Here is a 20,899-nt window from a genome sequence, read left to right as displayed (position 1 = left end):
TCCAAGTTTTTGCCCCACCTCTCTAAGTGACCTTGGGCCAATCACTTCCCGTCTCTGGGCCTCAGTTTCCAAATCTGTAAGATGAAGAAGGCAGCTCTCATACTTATTCCTTGAGAAGAAAAAGGAAATGAACACAAAAGTGCTCTTTCAAAATAAGGAATAAATGGCATCCATAGAAGGAAATCAACATGCATTCGAGTATCTTCTAGCTCCTCTCCCTGCCAGGATGGGACAGAGGTTAAGAGGACAGTCTTTGAACCAGATGGATCTGGCCTCTGTCCCTGTTCTGCCATTTTCCCACACCAGGACCCTGGTAATTTCCTTAGACACAGTAAGCCTCAGTCTGCTCATCTGCCAAATGGGGCTGTAAGTACCTACCTCACAGGGATGGCCCTACAACCCCCCTAGGAAGTGCCCGCCCTGCCGCGGATGGACTCCACAGGGAAAGCACAGGGAGGCCGAGCAGCTCTCGTGTTCTCAGGCACGCAGAGAACAACAGGGTGATTGCCTGACTCCAGTCCTCAGCAGGGCCCTTCCCCCGGGAGCAGGCAGACGGAAGTGGCCGAGTTCCCAGTGGTCATTTCAGACAGGTCAAGGCAGAGCACTCAGGAAAGGCCCATGGCAGGGAGCCGAGCAGAGCCCCTCAGGCCTCGTCTGGCAGGCGCCCCAAGGGCAGACAGAGGCCCTGCTCACACAGGCCTGCTGGCACCTGGGCTCAGGCCGCACCCGTCCTAACAGAAGGGCCAAGAAGCTCGCACCGGTACAGAGGTCCCGGCCCCACTCCAGGCTAAGGCACAAGGGTGGCTGGGGCTAAGGGCCTAGGAACCTGCCTTTTCCAAAAGGATCCTTGGGATCCTGATGCCCAGCAACCAGGTGCGGGAACTGGTTTTAGAGTACGGAAGGCCCGGGAGGGAATGGGTAAGGTGTGCATAATGCAATAGCATCGAGGGAAGACCGAACAGAACATCAGCAGTGCCCCTGCCCTGAGCCCAGATGTTCAGTGAGCACAGGCCTCACTGGTGCCTGTTGTCTTCAGCCCCTCCTGGGGGCAGAGGCCTGTTGGCTGGGTGTGAACTCCAGGTACCAGATTAAGTCACAAGAGCACTAAGCCTGGGGTCTGTTGGCTCCGCTCTGCGCCCCCCACCTTCCCGCTGACCTCAGGCACACCCCTTTTCTGGTCCGGGCCCCCGCTGCCTCACCTGTAACACAAGACGATGATTCCTGCATCTCATGACCGAGGTCAGGATTAATAAGACACAACATGTGAGCCAGGTGCCACCTCATTCCTGTGGGCCACTACAGGGGCGCTGTCATCCCAACGCCAGCTGGAACTCAGTGGTCTGTTATCCATGGTTTTCTATGTGCTACCCTCGTCTCGCAGGGGAAAATATACACATGTGGAGGGCAAGGAGCAGACTGTAGATTTCTTTGTTTTTAGCCCCGTGACTGGCACACAACGGGGGGCTCCATAAATTCCCAGCGTCCTGCTGTTCTACTCGTCCCTCACGGAGTAATAATGACCCTGACTCCCCTCCTACGGCTGCACCCACTCTTCAACGGTTTCTGTCAGTTTCCCTTCAACCCACTGGTAACTCATGGAGCTCCTTCCACAGGCCCAGCCCTGAGGCCCCAGCCGGGAATGAGAGCGTGAGGGCTCGCTGACCTCTGCCTGCTAGGAGACAGGCCACTAGGCCAGTGGGCGGGCAGGGCGATGGGTCTACGACTGTGAAGTGCAGGGCGTGGTGGGCCCAGCGAGGACCCTGCACGTTAGTGAGGGACCAGGGTCAAGGGGGTAGACAGGAGAGGCAGAAGGAAAGGGGGAGATGGAGGAAAGGTACCCAGGGGAGGAGGGGTCTCTCCCCAAAGGACTGAGGTCACGGCCTCTGACAAGGGAAAGACTTGGTTCAGACTTAACTGGCTTCCAGGTGAGGTCTCTATGTCCTAGCCCTGCCAAAGACCCGGGCCTCAGTTTCTCCAACTGCAGTCAATGACCTAAGACTCTTTCAAGCTATGTAAGAACGGCAGGCTGCAATGGGCCCCCCACATGCCCACCCACTTGGTTCTGTACAAGCAGCCCAGGTCCCAGCCGGCTTTGTGGGATTTTCCCTCAACCCAGAGTGAGGTGAGGATCCAGGTGGCCTTGCTCACGGATCAAGTCACACAGAGTCACAGTGGGTCCAGTCGTCAGTCTCACATCCTCGCCTGGCTCCCCAGGGCAGAGTGGGGCCCTCGCTCAGCGCACGGAGTCTTAGGACAGAGTTCAGGGTCCTGCCTGCCTCCCTTGATCCCAGGCTTCAGGTGCTCTGTCTGCAGAGGGGCTGGGTGTGCAGAGAGCTGGAGGGTGAGTCACGAGGCACGTGCACCAGAGCGGCAGCCCCACAGGCGGTGGTACCGGCACACGGGGGTACAAATCCTGGCTGACCACAGAAGCAGCAACGGGCCCCAGACAAGTCATGGAAACACTCACGCCTTAGGCTTCCTCTCTGAACATAGGAAAATGGTACCCACCTCGGGGGGAGGAGGGGGGAGGTTATGAGTAAGAACACTGTGGCTACTTAGAGCACAGAACCTCGTACAAAGCCAGAATTCAGTACAGCAAAGCTGCTGTGACTATCGGCATTTTCCAAAATTCTTTACAACCCAACTTCCTGAACACACCCCAGGAAGGAGAGACCCATGGTCAGGCTGGTGGGAGGCATGGTTGTCTTGAGGAGGCACAGTGCACGTGAACTTGGAGAGGTCCTGCACCAACCGGTTTAACCCAAGCTCTTTAACACATCTGGCCAGAGAACTCCTTTATACCCTGGCCTGTTTCAAAGCTGCAGCCCACAGCAAGTTCAGCCAGAATGTTCCAGACTTCCCGATCTTCACGTGCTCTGTCATCTCTCTAACGGCCGAGTCATCCACAGGGCCCCTGGCGGGCTCAGATCTGCTGCCCCTGGCAGCGACAGGGTGAAAGAGGGCAGCCCCTCGCGGCCCTGGAGATGCTGGCCGGTTCAGGGGGTCCATAGGTGACGGCTATGTCCAGCCGTGCCCCCACCCCCATGCCGGCCCCGATCAGGTCCTCCTGCCCCTCAGCCCTCACGTACCAGATGCATATCTCAACGCTTGGTCAAAAATCCAGGTCCCTGAATAGCGGCTTCGCACAGATCCACCGTGGGGGCTGCCTTCGGGCGCTTTTCCATCTGAATTACGTAAGAAATCAGAAAGAGCCCTTAAAGTTGGGGGTGCCTGGGAGGTTGGGGAAGGAGCCAGGTGAGGAGGGGCTCCAAGGCTCAGGTCAGCCAGTCACCTGAGCTTCCAGGGCCTTGGTTTCTCCATCTGTGCACAGGAGGGTGACCAAGATCATGCTGTCTAGGCTGGCATATGACAGCGGCAGCTACGGGCCCAAATCCCCCCGAAGTTTCGTTTTCTCTACACTCTGACTTACAACATAACATTATTCATAGTATGCTTGTAATGTTTCTCCCCAGAAGCCTTCCAGCAAAATGAGCCTACAGGGAGGGTATGCCCACATATGCTGTGGTCTTCTGTCCCCCAGCCCGCAGCCACTGCACGCCCCACCCAGTGTGGCGCCCTGGGGCGCTAACCAGCCTGCGTGGGGATTCTCCGCTCAGAGCGTCCTGGCCAGACGCCTGGCACGCCTCCTTACTCTGCGGGCTCCCCTACTGCCCTTTTGTTGTCACCATCATGGTCTACTAAGTGCCAGGTGCTGTTAACACATTTCCTGAGCCTCTCCTACGTCTCCGCGCGGGCCTGGCCTCCGAGCCCAACGCACAGGTGGGGAAGCGGAAGCTGCCCGGGTGTGTGGTGACGTGCCCGCCTCGCACAGCCAAACAGGGCGGGTCTGGACTCCGTGCCTCGACGCATGTCAGCTCAGCTCCCCCGCACACATCCAGTATATACAGCTGACCATCATCCCCACTTTTCAGATGAGGGAAGCGAGGGCTGGAGGGACAACACATACGGCTAAAGGCAGCCCACATCCACCTTGATCCGGTACCCAGGTGGCGGTGTGACTGCCACACCTCTGGGCAAGCACCAGAAAGAGATGGTGCCTGTCAACGTGCACCATCTGCCGACCGCACCCAGGTCTCATTCCCTTCCTCCATCTTTCCCGAAGTCCTCGTGAGGCTGGGACGACTCAATACCCCTCTCGGTGGTGAACATGAAAATTCCAGGGAGCAGATGGCCCAGGGCTGGGGCCACCCAGTTAATGGCTGGCCAGCCTTCAGGCCTTCAGCGCCATCCTACTGGCACGCCACCAGGTTACCTCCAGACGCCAAGGTGATCGCTCTTCAGTCCCGGGGCTCCCCCCAGTGCTGCAGGGCGGCAGACCCCCTCCCCCACCATGTCTGGTCCTACCACAGGACTCCTGGCTATCCCCCACCCCCTATTACGGCTGCTGGAGCAGCTGACAGAGCGTGCCAGTGCATGGGAGCCAGCCTCTTCCTCTTCCCAGCTCTGCTGTCACCAGTGACACAAGAATCCACAGGTGCTGAGTAACAGAGCACCTGTCTAGCGTTTGCCAGAAGCGCCTGGCAGTGAGCCTGGCTATTAGGGCCTCTCCCGAGAGGGCGGGACAGATCAGGTGAGGCCGGCTGAGACCAGAGGTCTCCAGTTCCTGAGGCCACCAGGGGAAGCAGACAGACCCAGGCAGAGGAGGCTGGCCCTGGGGACACGGAATGAGGGTAGCAAGCCTGAGCTCTATCATCTGCACCCAGCTAGTTCCAGAGGAGCTCAGACACCTTTCCAGACACATAAAATGCAACAAGGCAGAAATCCAGAGCAGGTGGAGGAAGAAAAACGCAAGTGGGTGTGGGTGCCGAGGAGCACCCAGTTCTCCTGGTTCCGGGACCCAGCAGGAGCTGGGCCCACAGCCTCCGGGAGACAAGGGACCTGGAAAGGGAAATCAGGGACAAGTGGGTTTCCTGAGCTTCTCAGGACTTGGACTCAGACCAAATGTCGTTGGGACCAGGGCCTTCCAAGCAGAGTACAAACCACCTGGGGATACGTGAGCACAGGTAGTTTTAAGAGAATCAATACCCCAGTCATCAACTTTCAAATGGATTCTTCCCTAAAATCAATGTGCTGGAGACGTGGCAGTGGCCGGGGAGCCTCGTCTCAGCTGGCTCTCCTTCCTACTTCCCTCCCGAGCCCACCCTCACACACTACAAACAAGACGATCCTTTTATCCCCCACCCCACCATGGTGCCCCCTGTGGGGGCTGCCCACCTCGAGGCTCCAAGCAGCGAGGCGATCCCACATGTAGGAGTGGACCTAGCAAGTGGGTGAAATATAATGCCAGGGAGCAACGCCTTCTGTGAATCAGGTGATTTCCAAGTCTTTGCTCTTAACAAAACTGAGGCAGCATCTAATGGAGCTGTCAGCGGAGAGACCATTAACAACAGCGTCTGATGACAGACCTCATGCAATTTCCAGCACGCAACTTGGAAAGAGTTCCAAAAATTGAGTGACGCTCAAAACGCCATCCTTCCCTGGTGCCTCATGTATGTGATTAAGCTTTCTAAGTACTTACGCGTATGGAAACCAAAACACGGGAGTTAAATGAATGCTGAATCTTGTCTCGTTCAACAGGAAGAAGTACTAATTCACAGAAACGGGAGCCAACTGAAGAAGAAATAAAGCCCCATCCATTTCATTAAGAGGTGCATTTTCAATAATTTTTTTATTTTTACATTTACTGTTTATCTGGATTTGTTTTTGACAAACTGTATACTAATCATAACTTGATCTGGGGGGAAATATGTTTTAAAAAGTACAGTTTTATGATCCCAACAAATTTTTTTAAGAAATTTCAATTTCAATTTATGTACATCTTGTTGTGGGAGACGAGTGTAAAACAGTAATCGATAAAAGACTCTCAAGCATAAAAAATATATTACATTAGGATAAAATCCTGCGAGGGAAGTGGACTGGAAATATGGGTTCAAGGAGAGAAAGGAAAGATGTAAAATTTCTGACTGTTGAAGATGAGCTTCTTCGTATGTTTTTAAAATGGATGATGGCAGCTTTCAAACAGCAGTGGGTTTGGATTGTCTCGGATGCTTCTAAAACAATGGTTTCATGGTTACATTTCCAAAATGACACATTTTTTTTTTTTTACACAATACTCCAGAAATTGTATCCTTTGCAATCATTTACACTCTGGATAAAAATGTGAGATGTCAATTCAAAAATATGAAGAATGTACAATTTATCAAAGTTCTTCTGGGAGGTAATGAACAGAAAGAAGTTGGAAAGCCGTTGGCCTTTCTGGTTCCTCTCTCCCTGATACGGCTGGTATCAGTTTTGCCTTTTCGGTCTCCCTGCGTGAAAATGCTTCCGTACCTATTATTACTTCACTCTGCCCCCAACAGGCCTACTGGAAAGACAGGCAGACGTTACGACACCCACAGATCAATGAAGACAGCGTGGCTCTGAGAGGTTAAGGATCCTGTGCAAGACTCTGCAGCGAGGCAGATCCTGGGCGTCCTGGATTACATCTCAGGGGCCCTTGCCCATGGGGGCGCTCTAACTAGGACCCCTGGGCACCGCGAACCACAGCTGAAGAGCCAGCTGCGGAGCTAAGACGTGCCCGGGAGGAGAGCCAGACCCCTGCCCCCGCCCTTCCCCGGCGGCTGTCGCAAAGAGCTGAGTCTTGGTTCTGGCAGGCTTGGGTGCAAAGCCCTGCCAACAACCCCCCGAAACAGGAAACTATCAGCTGGTGATGTGGAGCAGGGCCTGGCAGCCCCGCCGCCTGGCTTTGTCAGACCGAAACCCGCGTGGCCGTGTCTGAATGGCCGCCTGCTCCTTCCAGAGCCGGGGCCGAGCGGCCGCCGCCTCCTTTCCCTGCGCCTCCTCCCCGGGCAATCCTGCATGTGTGGAGATACCTCCACCCCTTGATGCTCAAAGCTCACTGCCTAGAGTGGTCCCCCATCTGGACCTTGACTCTGCCTCCTGCATCCCGTCCAGAGACTTCCTGGACAGAACTCCCTCCCTTGCAGGCCTACATCAGGTTCTCAACAGTTCCTGCCATCACAGAGGCCTTCCTTTGAGACTTGAAACCACCTCCCGGTGACGTCCCTGTATCGGCTGGCGGTCAACATTCTAAGGAATGTGTCCACTCCTCCCTCTCCCATCAAATGCTTAAAGTTGTGAACACTTACCCTCATTATCTCCCCGACACCCCCGCCACTGGGCCCGCCCCCAAGCTCTTGCTCCCTAGGACTCAGGGCCTGAGCTCTTCTTTGGGGCTCCTGCCCATGCCAAGAATTAACTGTGGAAAGAACCTACTTGGCTTACACCTGTATCTGACGCGGAGCCCAGCCGGGTGCTGGCTCCCTCATGGGCTCCTGTGCCCCCAGGCACCTGCCACTCTTCCTGGGCTCTGTCGTGTGCAACTTCCTTGGGATTAAGGACAATGTTCAGCACACAGAGAAGCGCACCCACTGCCTGGCAGTTCGTCCTGGGCACTGTCATGGGATAGGACCCCTCCTGTCTCAGGAGACGCTCCACAGACTGAACGTCCTGACTGCAGTAAACTCAGCTCGCCTCGTCTGTGCCATCCAGGACGAGAGTGGCAAGCAGGTGGAAACTTTGCAGTCTGCAACCCCGGCTGGCCAGCAGGGACCTCTTGGCGTGTCGAGAAGGGATCGGAGGCGCGCGGTTTCCGTGTGCGGGGATCGATTAGCGATGCCTGCCACGAGTGTGACCCAAGGTGCAGCAGCGGTCATTTCTTGTGTTCAGGACTTCAGGGCTCTTCGCGGTGCTCTGGAAACCTCAGATGTGGCTCTGCCACTCCTCGGGCTGCTGTGCAGAGTTCCGCACGCAGCTCGACAGGTGGAAACTGGCATCGGCTACCTCACTGCCTTTCACTTCTGGGTTTTATCACACAAAGTCATCAAGTTCAATATTACGCTCTCTGCGCTTCTTGCTGAAAACCCCTGAGTTTCCCCACACTGGCGCCAGTGGCAGTGACGTTTTTTCTAAGAGTGAGAGAGATCTTTTTTAGCACTTCTGGGCAGTTGGGAGACAGCAAGCTTGGCAGCCAGCCTCCTGGGTGCTGACGCCCCTCCCGGCTCGAGAGGCTGCCAAGTGGCACGCACGTGTCCAAGCCCCAGCTCCTCCATGGGAAGTGCCTCAGATGATGTTTGTGTCACTGGGAAAACTGTTTGTTTGACGGCTGTTACAGGGCCAGTGAGGACCTGGGCCTGGGAACAAGGGGGGTGGGGCCCAGAGGAAAGGCAAACGGGAGGTCCTCACGTGGTGCAGCACTGAGTGGCCAAACAGGGACAGCATTCTATTTGGCAACCGAGGCTGGCTCTGAGCCCTGAGTGCAGCGGTGTGAGCGGGGCACTCTGGAGGCCCTCAGCTCTGCAGAACCCCGTGCCTCTCTGCCCAGTGCCTCGGGAACACGTCAACTCCACAACACCTGGCCACCAGGGCACAGGACGCATGCCGTAGCAAGTGCACATTTAAAGGGATGGCTCTAATCAGCATTTTGCCCCTGACCAGACCTTTGTTTCCCTTCCAGGTGGGAGGGTTTGCTGGGAGGGGGATGGACCCCTCAGGAAGGGGCAGAAAACATCACTGACTTGCTATGTGGCCCGGGGCAACCCTTTTCATATCTGTAGGCTTTTGTTTGCACTTCTATAAAACGTGATAAGGGGTGTCAAATTCATGGTGCATATAGCCCCACGGCGCATCTCCAAGTCCATGGCAGACATCAATAATCAATCATGCCAGCCTTTCAAATCTTGAACACAGAGCTCCTAAGAAACAGCAGCCATTACTTGGCCTTGGTTCACAAGACCAAATCTACTTGTTCTCTTGAGATGAGGTGAATTCAAAAGGCTCAACTATAACATCTGATTTTGTTTTAAATGCTTTTCTTTCCTGGTACTGAGACCAAACTAGATTTCTCTGAGCCTGGCCCTTGGTAGAAACTACACCCTCAGGGAGGAAGGTCTGCCGTGGCGGATGCGTGATGAGCCTCCATAACCAGCAGGAAGTGCTCCCAGGCCCTGCTTCAGTACGGGCTCCAAAATGGTGGCTCCACTCCCAACTTGCCACCGTGGCTCTACTTCTTCATGAAGAGTTCACCAAAGGCAGGTTACTTAGCAATGTCCCTGGATTCTAGGGAGGGAGCACCAGAAGGGGCCCCAGGGATGGGACAGGTTGCCCTGTCCAGTCCTCAGATGAGAAAATGGAGGCTCTGTTAGAGGCTCAGTTAGCCCCCATGTCTTCTGACACTTCATCCGGTCCCACCTTTTTCCTCACCATTTTTTTTCTCTACACCACACTGGCTTATTTCTTAGGCTTCAGAAAAAAGGAGAAACTCTTACTACTCTTCCTCCTTGAAGTGGTACTTGAAAGAGGTACTCTTCCCCGTTGAAGAGTAACGCTAATACTACCGATAACAATAGCGAAATCATTTACAAAGTATAATGCTGAGTGCTTTATGTACATCATCTTGTCGAATCTTCACATAACCCCATGAATTCGCAATTGTGAGAAGTGAGGCGCAGAGAGGTCAAGGAGCCTGCCTAAGGTCCAATAGCTCTTACACCGGAGAGCCCGGACTCACGTCCAGACTGGGGACCCAAGCTCGTTTTCTCTACACAATGCTGTCCTCTTCCGCTGTCTCTTTTGATTTGCACACCCGTGAGGTGGAGGCGACACTAAGGCACAGCAAGGCCACGGACCCTGCTGCCGAGCAGAAGCTGAGCTGGAAAGCGGCGTCCATGGCTGGCACGAGACCCCGGGGCCTCCTGCTGTGTCAGCAGGTGGCCCAGGGAGGACTCCCTCCCAATACTTCCCTAGCATGGCTGCTGGAGGCCTTCCGCACCAAATCCTGACTGCTGGCCTCAGCCCAAGATTCAGATTCAACTACCCTTTCCTGGGCATCGCCTGGAGAAGAGGCACACATGGCTACTGGGCCCAGCAAGTCTTAAAACCCACACTCCAAAGTGAGCAAGGGCTCATCCACTCTGGGGTTAGCTAGCGCTAGTGGCTACCACTAGCCTTGGCCCTGGGGGAATAGATGCTGCTGGAGAAAGGGCAGACGCAGGCTCCTGACAAGCCCCTTCTTCTACGGCACTGGGCTATGTTACTCTTGCTCTTCACCAAATGCTTCCGGTTCATCCTGATTCTGTCATGAGGGAGGATGGTAATTCCCGGCCACCTGAGAGTGGGTGGGGCCATGTGACTAAGGAGGCCAATGACAGGGAGTGAACTTAACTCTTCTCCCTTCTGGGTTGTAGTAGGTTATAGCTAGCATGAGGCTCTCTAGAACTTTCTCTCCCTCTGTCCCTTGGGCGGCAACATTTCATATAATAGCTGCTTATAGCCTGGTTCCAGAGCAGAGCCCCCAGATGACCCACAGTGGACATGCAACGTGACGTAAGAGATAAACCCTTGTGGTTTTGCACAACTAAGATCTCATTACTTTCAGGATCGCTTGTTCCTGGGGCATAACTTAGCCCCATCCTGACAGTTACAGCACCAATGTCAGTATTGGTCCCTAGAAGCCGCTACCTACTAGGCATTGTGGCGGGGGAGCAGGGAGCACAGAGACCCGGATCAGGAAAGTCCGGGGGCTCCAGCCTCGTGGCAGAGGTCGGCACAGGGCTCTAATCTAACACAGAGAGAGCCACCTGGGTGGCTCGGTCGGTTAAGCGTCCGGCTCTTGGTTTTGGCTCAGGTAATGATGTCTTAGGTTTGTGGATTTGAGCTCTGCATCGAGCTCTTCACTGACAGTGTGGAGTCTGCTTGGCATTCTCTCTCTCTCTCTCTCTCTCGCTCACTCTCACTCTCTTTCTCAAAATAAATAAATAAACTTAAAAAATTTTTTTAAATAAATAATGGGAAGTACTCGAGTGAGGGGTAGGGTATACAGGGAACTCGGACCAGAAGAGGTTAAAGAAAGCTCTGGGAGGTGGCGGCACAGGAGCTGGCCTTAAAAGATGGGCTGGATTTGGGCACGTGGAAACAGACAAGGGCTTTCCAGGGAGAGGGGACAGTTTGAGCAAAAGGGAAGAAATGCTGCACAGAGGCAGAGTGTGCTAGATTGGAAGGTCTGAAAAGATCATAAATAGGGAAGCAGGATCAGGTTACGGAGGATCTTGAAACTATGGCCTTGACCTGACACAGTGGGGTGGGGAATGCCAAGTTTATAAGCAGGGAATGACAGGGCCACTGATTAGTGTTTCCCAAGGCCCCCCGGCAGCCAGAGTGGAAGGCAGGTGAGGGCAGAAAGACACCGGGCATGGCTGTTGGTGGGGTGCCACAGTGGCCCAGACGGGGCTGACGGGGTCACGAGGGACCACACGGGAACAGCCAGGAGGGGGAACACAAGACTGAACGCCGGCAGCTGGGGAGAAGAGGCAACAGGACTTGGGTGTCACCTTGGGGACACAGACACAGGGGGATCTCTGCACGAGGCCCTGCATGCCAGACATGGGACGTGAGCCCAGAAGCTGGGAGGAGGTGAGCCAGAGCTGGACCGGGAAGGACAGGCGGCGGGGGCGGGGGGGTGGGGGCACGGGCATCCTCCACGGCAAGGCGAGGTACGCGGACTTCACAGACCAGGGTTTGCAAACCTGTGGCCATGGAGCGGCTCTGAGCCCCAGACAGGTTTTGCTCGGCAGATTTCCAAAAGGCAAATTAGTTGCCAACATTTGAGGCCAAAAGCGTTCACATCTGATTTCTCACGTCTGGCATGTGGCACGTCCACACCGAGCCCATCTCCCACCCGGTTCCTGCAGCAGCAGAGGACCGAGCCCCCCTGCATGTGTTTTGGGGGAGGCCTTGCGGGCATCTGGGTTTATGAGCCCCGCATGGGGGTGGGCAGCCCCTGAGGGGAACCCCCTGACTCCCGCTGGAAAGTGAGGGGGGAGAGAGCATTTCTAAGAAGCCTGTTTCCACAGAGCAAGTCTGAGCTTGACCCCGATCAGAACAGGGAGGCGAAGGTGCCAGTCTGTCACCAACCCGGTCCCGACGGGGTGCCTGTTCCCAGCAGGACGTGCCTGGGAGCCGCTCGCAGGAGGAAGAAACGCAGACAGGCGTTTAGGTTAATGAGTGACATGGCAGTGCTGGGCCCACCTGGGGCCCGGAGCCCCACGCTATGAGGGGTTCGTCACACCTGCAGGAAGTTCCAGGCACCTGACCAAGTCTTGAGGCATGGCCCGGGCTCTGGCACGTCAGGAAGGGGAAGAAGAGGTCCAGACTACTAGTGTCCTAGCGAAGGCAAGTCTAAGGAGCTGAGGTTCTTCCCTGGGGGCAAAGCGGAGCCACCTCAGGCTCCCCCAGCTCGGGACAAGCAGGGGGACTCTCACCCCATGCCCCGGTCCCGGCCCTGACCCTCACGGACAGGCACTCACCGAGGGTCTGCTGGTTGCGGACGCCACCAATCACCACGCAGATCTCGGCGGGCACGTCACCTGCCCCGTCCTTGCTGACCACCTTCTTCTCCTCCTTGGCCTCCCCCTGCCAGATCACCTCCTGGATGTAGTCATCAGGTAACTCCGTCTTCACCTTCACCTCGGTCATCGTTCCCTGCTCGGCACTCAGTGAGGCCTCAGCCGGTGCAGGCTCTGGCCCCTCCACCTTGGTGCTCTTCTGGCTGCGCTTCAAGCGCTCCCTGGGAAAGAAGAGAGCCTGCTCAGAGTGAACCCCATGCCAGCTCCTAGACCTGTCTGGGAGCCCACCAGCCCAGGGGGCTGCACAGTGTTAGGCAACAGACTGACTTCTCCGTGACTCTCACCTTGAAGCAGCCAATGACCATGGCTGTCCCTATGGGTCCTTCAGGGAACCCTGGGGGCTCCAAAGAACACCACTTGGAAACCATTGGGCTTGGGGTGCCTGGGTGGCTCAATCGGTTAAGTGGCCAACTTGGGCTCAGGTCATGATCTCACAGTTTTTGAGTTCAAGCTCCACATTGGGCTCTGTGCTGAAAACTCAGAGCCTGGAGCCTGCTTTGGATTCTGGTCTTCCTCTCTCTCTGCCCCTCCCTGCTTTTCTCTCTCTTAAAAATAAATAAATATTAAAAAAAGAAAAAAAAAGAAAATCATTGGGCTAATATGGCTCCAACGCCACCCATTTCACAGATCTTAGGAGGTCTGAATGTGTCCCATAACTCCCGTAACTGGAGGGGCAGAAGACCTACAAGGGCAGAGACGGGTGGTTGAAATCAGTTCTTCTCCAAGTTCAATACGCACATAAATCAGCTGGGAATCTTGGTAAAATGCAGATTCTGGTTCAGCAGGTCTGGGGTTTAGCCTGAAACTCTACTTTTCTCTCTTTCTTTTTTGTAATGTTTTGAGAAAGAGAGAATGAGAGTGAGCATGAGCAGACGAGGGACAGAGAGAAGAGGGAGAGAAGAGAAGCCCAAGCAGGCTCCCAGCTGACAGCACACAACCCGACACGGGGCTCGATCTCACAAACCGTGAGTCATGACTTGAGTCATAACCGACCGTGCCACCCAGGCACCCTGAGGCTCTGCTTTCCTAACAAGCGCAGCAAGGCCGGTGCTGCAGGTCTTCAATCTGCACTTTGAGCAGCAAGGGTTTAAGTGGCTTCATGTGTAGAAAGCCCCGTACTGCTCCCTTCCCTCCTGCGCAGAGGGCTGAAGGGCTACAGGTTTCATCCAAGGCCCTCCCTGTTCCCATCTCACCGACGGGACACTACGAGCCGAAAGCCTCACTCTGACCCCACCACTCTGGCTTCCGGGTGGTTCTTCAAATACCAGAAAACATCCTCAAGCAAATGAGCTCGATACTGAGGTGGGCAGGGCGTAACCTCCTTTATGGCGGGCACACTGTGGCCCAGAGCAGAGCTGGGACTTACTCAGGGCCACACAAGACTGGTGGCAGGCCAACACATGAAGTCTTGACATCTCTCTCTTTTTCTATGTTATTTGAAAGACAGACAGAGCATGAATGGGGAAGAGGCACAGAGAGAGGGAGACACAGAACGTGAAGCAGGCTCCAGGTTCTGAGCTGTCAGCACAGAGCCCGACACGGGCGAGATCATGAACCTGAACCCATGAACCACGAGATCATGACCTGAGCCGAAATCGGATGCTCAACCGACGGAGCCCCCCAGGCGCCCTGACATCTCTTGAATGGGACGGTTCAGTGTGAGTTTCGTGTTATCATGAGGGAGATCCTTCCGGCAGGGGGACAATGGCTATCACTCCCACCTCTGAGCTACGGAGGCCGAGGCGTGCGCACATCGGGAGATCACGTCACGTGCTGGCCCGGGGATGCCACCCTGTCACATCCGGCCCCGTCTGCTGCTTCAGTGAAGCTTCTGGACTGAACCTGAAGGCCCAGACTTGAAGCCCGCTCAGGCAAGCCCACCAGCATGCCAACTGCAGCTTTGTGGGAGTGCCAGGCTGGGAGGCAGGGACCCAGGTTCTAGCCCTGGATCTGCAGCAGGCTTGCTGTGTGGCTCTGGACAAGATCTTTCTCTTTCTGGGCTCCAGCAGCTCCATCTGCCACAGAGCATAAGTGTTTATCATATTCACTGTCCCTCCCAGCTCTGAACTTTCTCTCAGGCTGGCAACTAAGCACAGAGAGGAGGAGGGTCCCAGCTAATGAGGGGACAGGAAAAGGCCACTGGGGAGATGCCAGCATGGACTGAACTGTGTCCACCACCTGCCCAATTGGTATGGTGAAATCTGTTTTGTTTATTTACTCTTGAAAGACAGAGAGCAGGGGAAGGGCAGAGAGAGAGAGAGAGAGAGAGAGAGAGAGAGACAGAGTCTGAAGCAAGGTCCAGGCTCTGAGCTGTCAGCGCAGAGCCCAATGCGGGGCTTGAACCCATGAACCATGAGATCATGACCTGAGCTGAAGTCGGACGCTCAACCGACTGAGCCACCCAGGCGCCCCTATATGGTGAAATCTTAATCCTCAACACAACCACGGCTGGAGACAGGGTCTTTAAGAGATAATTAAGGTTAAATAAGGTCATAAAGCGGGGCCCTAATCGGACAGAACAGGAAGAGAAATCTCTCACAGTCTCCCTGCCGCGTGAGGACACCGAGAGAAGGTGGCTTGTTTGCAGGCCAGGAAGAGGGTTCTCTCCAGAGCCCAGCAGTGCTGACACTGTGACCTCAGTGCTCCACTCTTCGGGACCGTGTGACAATACACTTCTGTTGTCTAAGCCACCTAGTCTGTGTCTTCTGTAGTGGCAGCTCAAGCGGATACTGCCCAGGGCTCAGAGCGATCCCGAGTGAAAGGGGAGGCTGAGCGTGCCTGGGGGGCTCAGTCAGCTGGGCGTCTGACCCTTGATTTCTGTTCATGATCTCACGGTCTATGTTCAAGCCCAGCGTCAGGCTCTGCCCTGAGGGCACAGAACCTGCTTGGGATTCTCTCTCTCTCTCTCTCTCTCTCTCTCTCTCTCTGCCCCTTTCCTACTCACTCTCTGTCTCTCTCTCTCTCAAAAATAAATAAACTTTAGAAAAAATGTCTTAAGAAAAGGTAGGCTTGGTGGGAACCAGCCAGGAGCCAGGGCTGTCCGGTCAGGCACCTCCTTGCTGTGTGACTTGAGCCAGCAGCCTAACCTCTGAGCCCCAATTTTCCCCTCTGCAAAATGGAGCTAACAGGATTGCCAGGCAGATTTCAATCGACTAACAAAACACTGAACACAGTGGCTGGCCTGTAACAGCTATCAGGCCGTGGTCATCATTATTGTTCTTAATAATGGTGAACTGTTATGGCATCCTTGGCACTCAGTGGGCCCAGTGACACCTCCTCCCAATGCCTGCCACGTCAGGGCCACCCAACACTATCTGAGCTCCTGCCCTTCTCCACAGCAGGAAACATAAATCAGGATGGTTCAATTGCCCCAGTGTTCATTTCTTTTACTTACTGAAGAAACACTGAAGTTGTTTCCTATGTGGCAGGACTGTTCTAATATATGGGCTCTTTTCATTTCAGTTAACAAACGGTGAGGAAGTCCTGGGAGTATCTCTGCTTTACAGATGAGGAAACAGAGGCACTGAGAGAAGTGCCTTGGTCAAGGTCACATGGGTGGTAAGACACGAAAACAAAATCAGAGGTAGGCATCTACATCTGGTTCTGGTTCTTAGCCATGGTGCACTGAGACCTGGGGAGAAACCTACACAGGGAAGCCTGTCCATATGCCTCTGTGGCAGCTCCCACATCACCCACTCTTTGACCTTCTGCATCTAGAACATTCCAAACCGAGGTGCTAGTGGCTGCACTAGAGGAAGGCAGACTGCCTGACTTTTCTGGCTGCTGCTTCCTCCAAGGGGGATATCTTGAACTAGAGCCCTCTTGCTGAGGACCAGCACTTACTGGGAAGGGATAAGCCTACCCACTCCCTGCTGTGCTTAACAGTCATCACAGGACAGGTGCACCTGGGTGGCTCAGTCGGTTAAGCATCCGACTTTGGCTCAGGTCATGATCTCACAGTTTGTGGGTTCAAGCCCCGTGTCGGGCTCTGTGCTGACAGCTCAGAGCCTGGAGCCTGCTTCAGATCCTATGTCTCCTTCTCTCTCTGCCCCTCCCCTGCTTGTGCTCTGTCTCTGTCTTTCAAAAATGAAGAAATGCTACAAAAAAAAGTCATCACAGGACACAAAAACCTCTTAGCTCAGTGAGGCCCCAGGAGCCATGGGAGCCACAGGTCTAAGAAGTTACCGGGGAGGAGCTGCGGCTTCAGGGAGGGAGGACAATCTGCAGCCAGCGGCAACAGAAGGGGACGTCCCAGGAGTGGAGGTCTCCCTGGGGCTGGGCACCAGAGCAGAGAGGTAGGCACACAGCCTGGCAGGGATGCTGTGTGGTGAACTGAGAGGGGAAGTAAGTTCTGGAGTTTGATGGTCCCATGGCCAATCTCAGAACCACCCCTCCCAAGCTGTGGGCTCTTGTGCAAGTGACTCCAAGCCCCTAAGCCTCGGTCTTCACACCCATACAATGGGGATAAACACAGCACCGGCCTCACAGTGCTGTGACGCAGAGACAAGGCAATGTCTGCGAGGGACCCTAACCGGTGGCCCCAGGGGAGATGTCCTACACATATCTATGGTCTTCTGGGGGGTGCGGGGGAGGGAAGTATGCAGATGACATGAGGGACGGGCCTTGCACGGCACAGACGCGCAGGAGCCATGGAGGGTTTAAACCCCATCACTGTCACATCCCAGCTGGTGACCCCGAGTGAGCCCCGGACTCTCTCTGAGCCCGTATCCTCATCAGTGAAGTGGGGAGCCCCGTATCTGCCTAAAAGGTCTTGTGAAGATCAACCATCAAAATGTAAACCCAGGGCCTCATCTGGAGTGACTCACACAGCAGAGGTGACCAAGCCCGCGGAACCGGTGGTGGAGCTGCTGAAACCACTGCTCCCTGACAGACACCTCATGGACACTAACCACCAGGCCTGCCCGTCCTGAGGCTCGCTGGGCACAGGCGCGGAACCCGGGGACCCTGCCTGATCTGAGCCTGAATGCCAGCCCGGCAAGAGCACAGCACATGGGTCTCAGGGGGGCCGCTAGGCAGCCTGGTAGTTGACCACTCACTCTGGCTTGGCCCTGGCTGGCCTTGAACCTGACTGCACAAAGGGTTGAGCCTCAAGCACAGCACAGATGTGCTCCCCAGGACAGTAAAGAGGCCCACTGAAGGCGAAGAGTTCAACCTGCCTGTGCTCCCTGCAACTGAGGTCACAGGGAGGGAAGAAAACAGAACAGACCCTCCCCCTGAAATACCCTCCACCCCCTTTCCTCATTGCTGACATCCAGAAGCTCAGCCTGAGGTCTAAGAGCACTTGCCCACCCACCTGAACAGATGGTAATGCCCTTTCCTGCTGTCAGGGACCCCCGCCAGCATCAGGACGTCCTGGTGGGAGGGAGGAGTCGTTAGAATCAGACAGGTTGAGCATTCACACGCCCTGCGACCCTGGGCTGGGCTCCCCCTCTGAACCTCAGTTTCCTTGTCTATTAGAAAGGGACCGTGATCCTTGCCAGCGTGGGGGACGGGAGATGAGCCAGGGAACTGGGGCAGAGTGGATTTCCATGGATGGCACCTGCCACTGTGATGACATCATCGATTCATGAGGACATCCTCACCCCCGGGAAGCTTTCCCTGCTTGCTCGAAGTGGAGTCAGACCCCCTTTCTCAACGCCCATCTGCGCCCACGCAGGAGACTTCTATTGCAAGTTACATAAGCCTCCTGTCCCCCGAAAGGCGCTCCCTTAGATGGGACATCCCCGAGCCTTGGCAGTACCAAGGACACTGGCAACTTCTCCTGGCTTCATGCTTTAGATTTACAAGCCCAAATGTTGCTTTTCGTGGGTGCTTTGCATTTAATTAGGTGTCCTGATAACAATGGAATCACTGAGGTACTTATATCACTTTGAATTACTGGTGTAGCATCTTCTAACTTCTTTAAGAAAATTTTTTTTTCATATATCATTTTTTAAAATAGAGCTCATTATTTTAATTATATCCATTTAAGTGTACAGTGGAGCCCTTGGATATTCTCAGCACGAATCATTAGGTATATTAGTGAAAAAGCACTCGGAATCTATCTACATGCTGACACTCCATAATCTATTCTATTTGTGTCGCTGTAAAATAGATTTATATATAGATAACTACAAAATAGTTGCTCAAGATATGCTATGAATTTTATATTTAACCTGAGTCACACTTCAACATAAAATCTAAAGTCAGGCACTAAAAGGATATTTCTCGGTGAGTACATGCCGTCCGTGGTCACTGGTTACTGCTCATGCCGGAATGCCCAGAGAGAAGCCAGACCAAGCAGGCCCTTGCCCCTAGCAGTCCCCTAAGAGCACTGACCCCTCATGAAGGCAATGGTTCTCAACGCGTGTTCCTTGGAGCCTTAGGGGTTCCACAGCAGTGGTCCAGAAGCACCCAGGAGGCCTGAATGAAAAGGGTGGTGTTGAGTGGGGCTCCAAGACCCCAACTGTCTCTTTGATTTTAGCCTGATGTACTACATATATGTAGGCTTCTTTCTCTCTATAGTGGGGTAAATGGTGTGCACCCCCCCCTCACCTAAGATATGCCCACATCTTAATCCCCAGAATCTATGGATGTGACCTTACTTGGAAAAAGCCTCTTTGCAGATTGATGTATTTAATTTTAGGACTTTAAGAAGGGATCATGGTGCATTACCTTAGGTGGACCCTAAACGCAAGGACCGATGTCCTTATAAGAGACACACAGGGGAAATGACAGGCACAAGAGGGGACAGTGCAGGCAAGAGGAGAAGGCAACATGACCACAGTGGCAGGGACTGGAGAAAGGCAGCCACAGGTCAAGGAGCGCTATGACATGAGAAGCTGGAAGAGGCAAAGAACAGACTGTCCCCTGGAGCCTCCGAAAGGGTGAGAGAACAAGCTTCTGCGCCAAGCACCCCAGCCTGCGGGGACGTGTTACAACAGCCACAGGAAACGAATCCCCTGTGTCAGACTAATCGAGGAACCCGCTCCACAGCGGTTATGTCTGCAAGCTGCTGCCCCCCCCCCCCAAGTTTTCTTTTGCTTCGTTCTTCCTCATCCCCAGCACGGCGTGTGGCCAGTCTGACGTGCCCGCAGAGCCTGCCTGAAAGTTTCAAGAACAAATCTCTTCCTCTGGGTTTTACCAGATGGCTCTCGAGTGCTTGGACCCACCCTATCCCATCTGGCATTCACAAGAGCCCAGCCAGATGCAGACACTGAAACACAGAGGAAGGCTCTGCCTGCTTCATGTCCGCAGTCCAGTCCTGGCACCGTGGCCCCGCGCACCGCAGGAACCCAATCAAACTGTGAACGAAGGGCATGGCCAAGGTCACACAGTTTCCAGTGACCAAAATCAACTTTTCTGACTCCCATCCTGGCGCTGTTCCCACGAAACCCTACAGCCTAAAACAACGCGACCCAACAACTCCCCAGTGGACTGGGGGCCCAAGGACCACGCCGTTTCTGGCCATGCTGGAGGAAGAATTTCAGATGATGCCATGTGCCCAGGAGTCAGATAATTAACTACGTTTCTAGGTATAATTTCTCCATCATTCCACTAAAAATGCTAATGCTTGAAGCTCTACCAAGTCATAGTACTTAAGGGGGGTCCTCGGCAGCCTGGAGATCAGTCCTGCCTCTGCCAGACTCGGTTTTCCCATCTGCAAGATGAATGAGCTGGATCCCAGCAGGGTAAGGGGCTCCCTGCACAGGGCAGCAAAGGCTACTGCCTTTTCACTCTGCCACTTTAGCCACCTGAAACAATGTTAAGGGTGGTGGTGGGGGAGTCTCTAATCAGTGTGTAAATAATGACTTAGTTAACTCCCTCTAGAATAAAACTTCATTAAAAGACTCCACTCATTAGGAATGAGGGTTAAGTAGCCTCAAGCTGAGCTTAAACACACTCTCCACAAATGCACAGGGTGTTAAAGGAACTAATGCACATCCGGCCATTACTTTGGGGACAGCATTTACCCTGCTGCACAGGCTGACCACTGACAAAGTCCTCCGACGCTACCCAAGGGCCCACCTACCGATGATCTAACAGCAAATGATTCTTTTTCTTTTTTTAATGTTTTTTATTTATTTCTGAGAGAGACAGTGTGAGTAGGGGAGGGTCAGAGAGAGAGGGAGACACAGAATCCGAAGCAGGCTCCAGACTCTGAGCTAGCTGTCAGCATAGAGCCTGACGCAGGGCTCGAACCCACCAACTGTGAGATCATGACCTGAGCTGAAGTCGGATGCTTAACCGACTGAGCCACCCAGATGCCCCTAACAGCAATTATTACCGATTCAGGTGTCAACAGGCCCCTCCTTGGCCAAGCCTCCAAGTCCAATGAGGCTTTGCCTCCCCCCTTCCACCAGGGCTGTTCTTCCCAAGGCCCCCTGTGACCTCCATGCTCCTAGAGCTTATGGTCC

The 20,899-nt window shown here is 54.4% G+C and overlaps 1 protein-coding gene across 1 annotated transcript in view; it reads right to left on the bottom strand.

The window, feature by feature from the left end:
* The window catches only part of ZNF618 (zinc finger protein 618), a 176,513-nt gene that overhangs the window by 44,526 nt on the left and 111,088 nt on the right, over positions 1–20,899 (bottom strand). Inside the window, exons 3-4 of the mRNA XM_039240484.1 lie at positions 12,384–12,643; positions 3,090–3,185 (exon numbers count right to left, since the gene is read on the bottom strand). Of these exons, the coding sequence (XP_039096415.1) occupies positions 3,090–3,185; positions 12,384–12,643 (356 nt within the window). The remainder of the gene's footprint in view (positions 1–3,089; positions 3,186–12,383; positions 12,644–20,899) is intronic.

Source organism: Hyaena hyaena, unplaced genomic scaffold, assembly GCF_003009895.1.
Source record: "Hyaena hyaena isolate Hyena2069 unplaced genomic scaffold, ASM300989v1 scaffold_6, whole genome shotgun sequence".
NCBI lineage: Eukaryota > Metazoa > Chordata > Mammalia > Carnivora > Hyaenidae > Hyaena > Hyaena hyaena.
The sequence above is the reverse complement of the archived record's forward strand: the minus strand, read 5'-3'. Positions and strand labels throughout refer to the sequence as shown.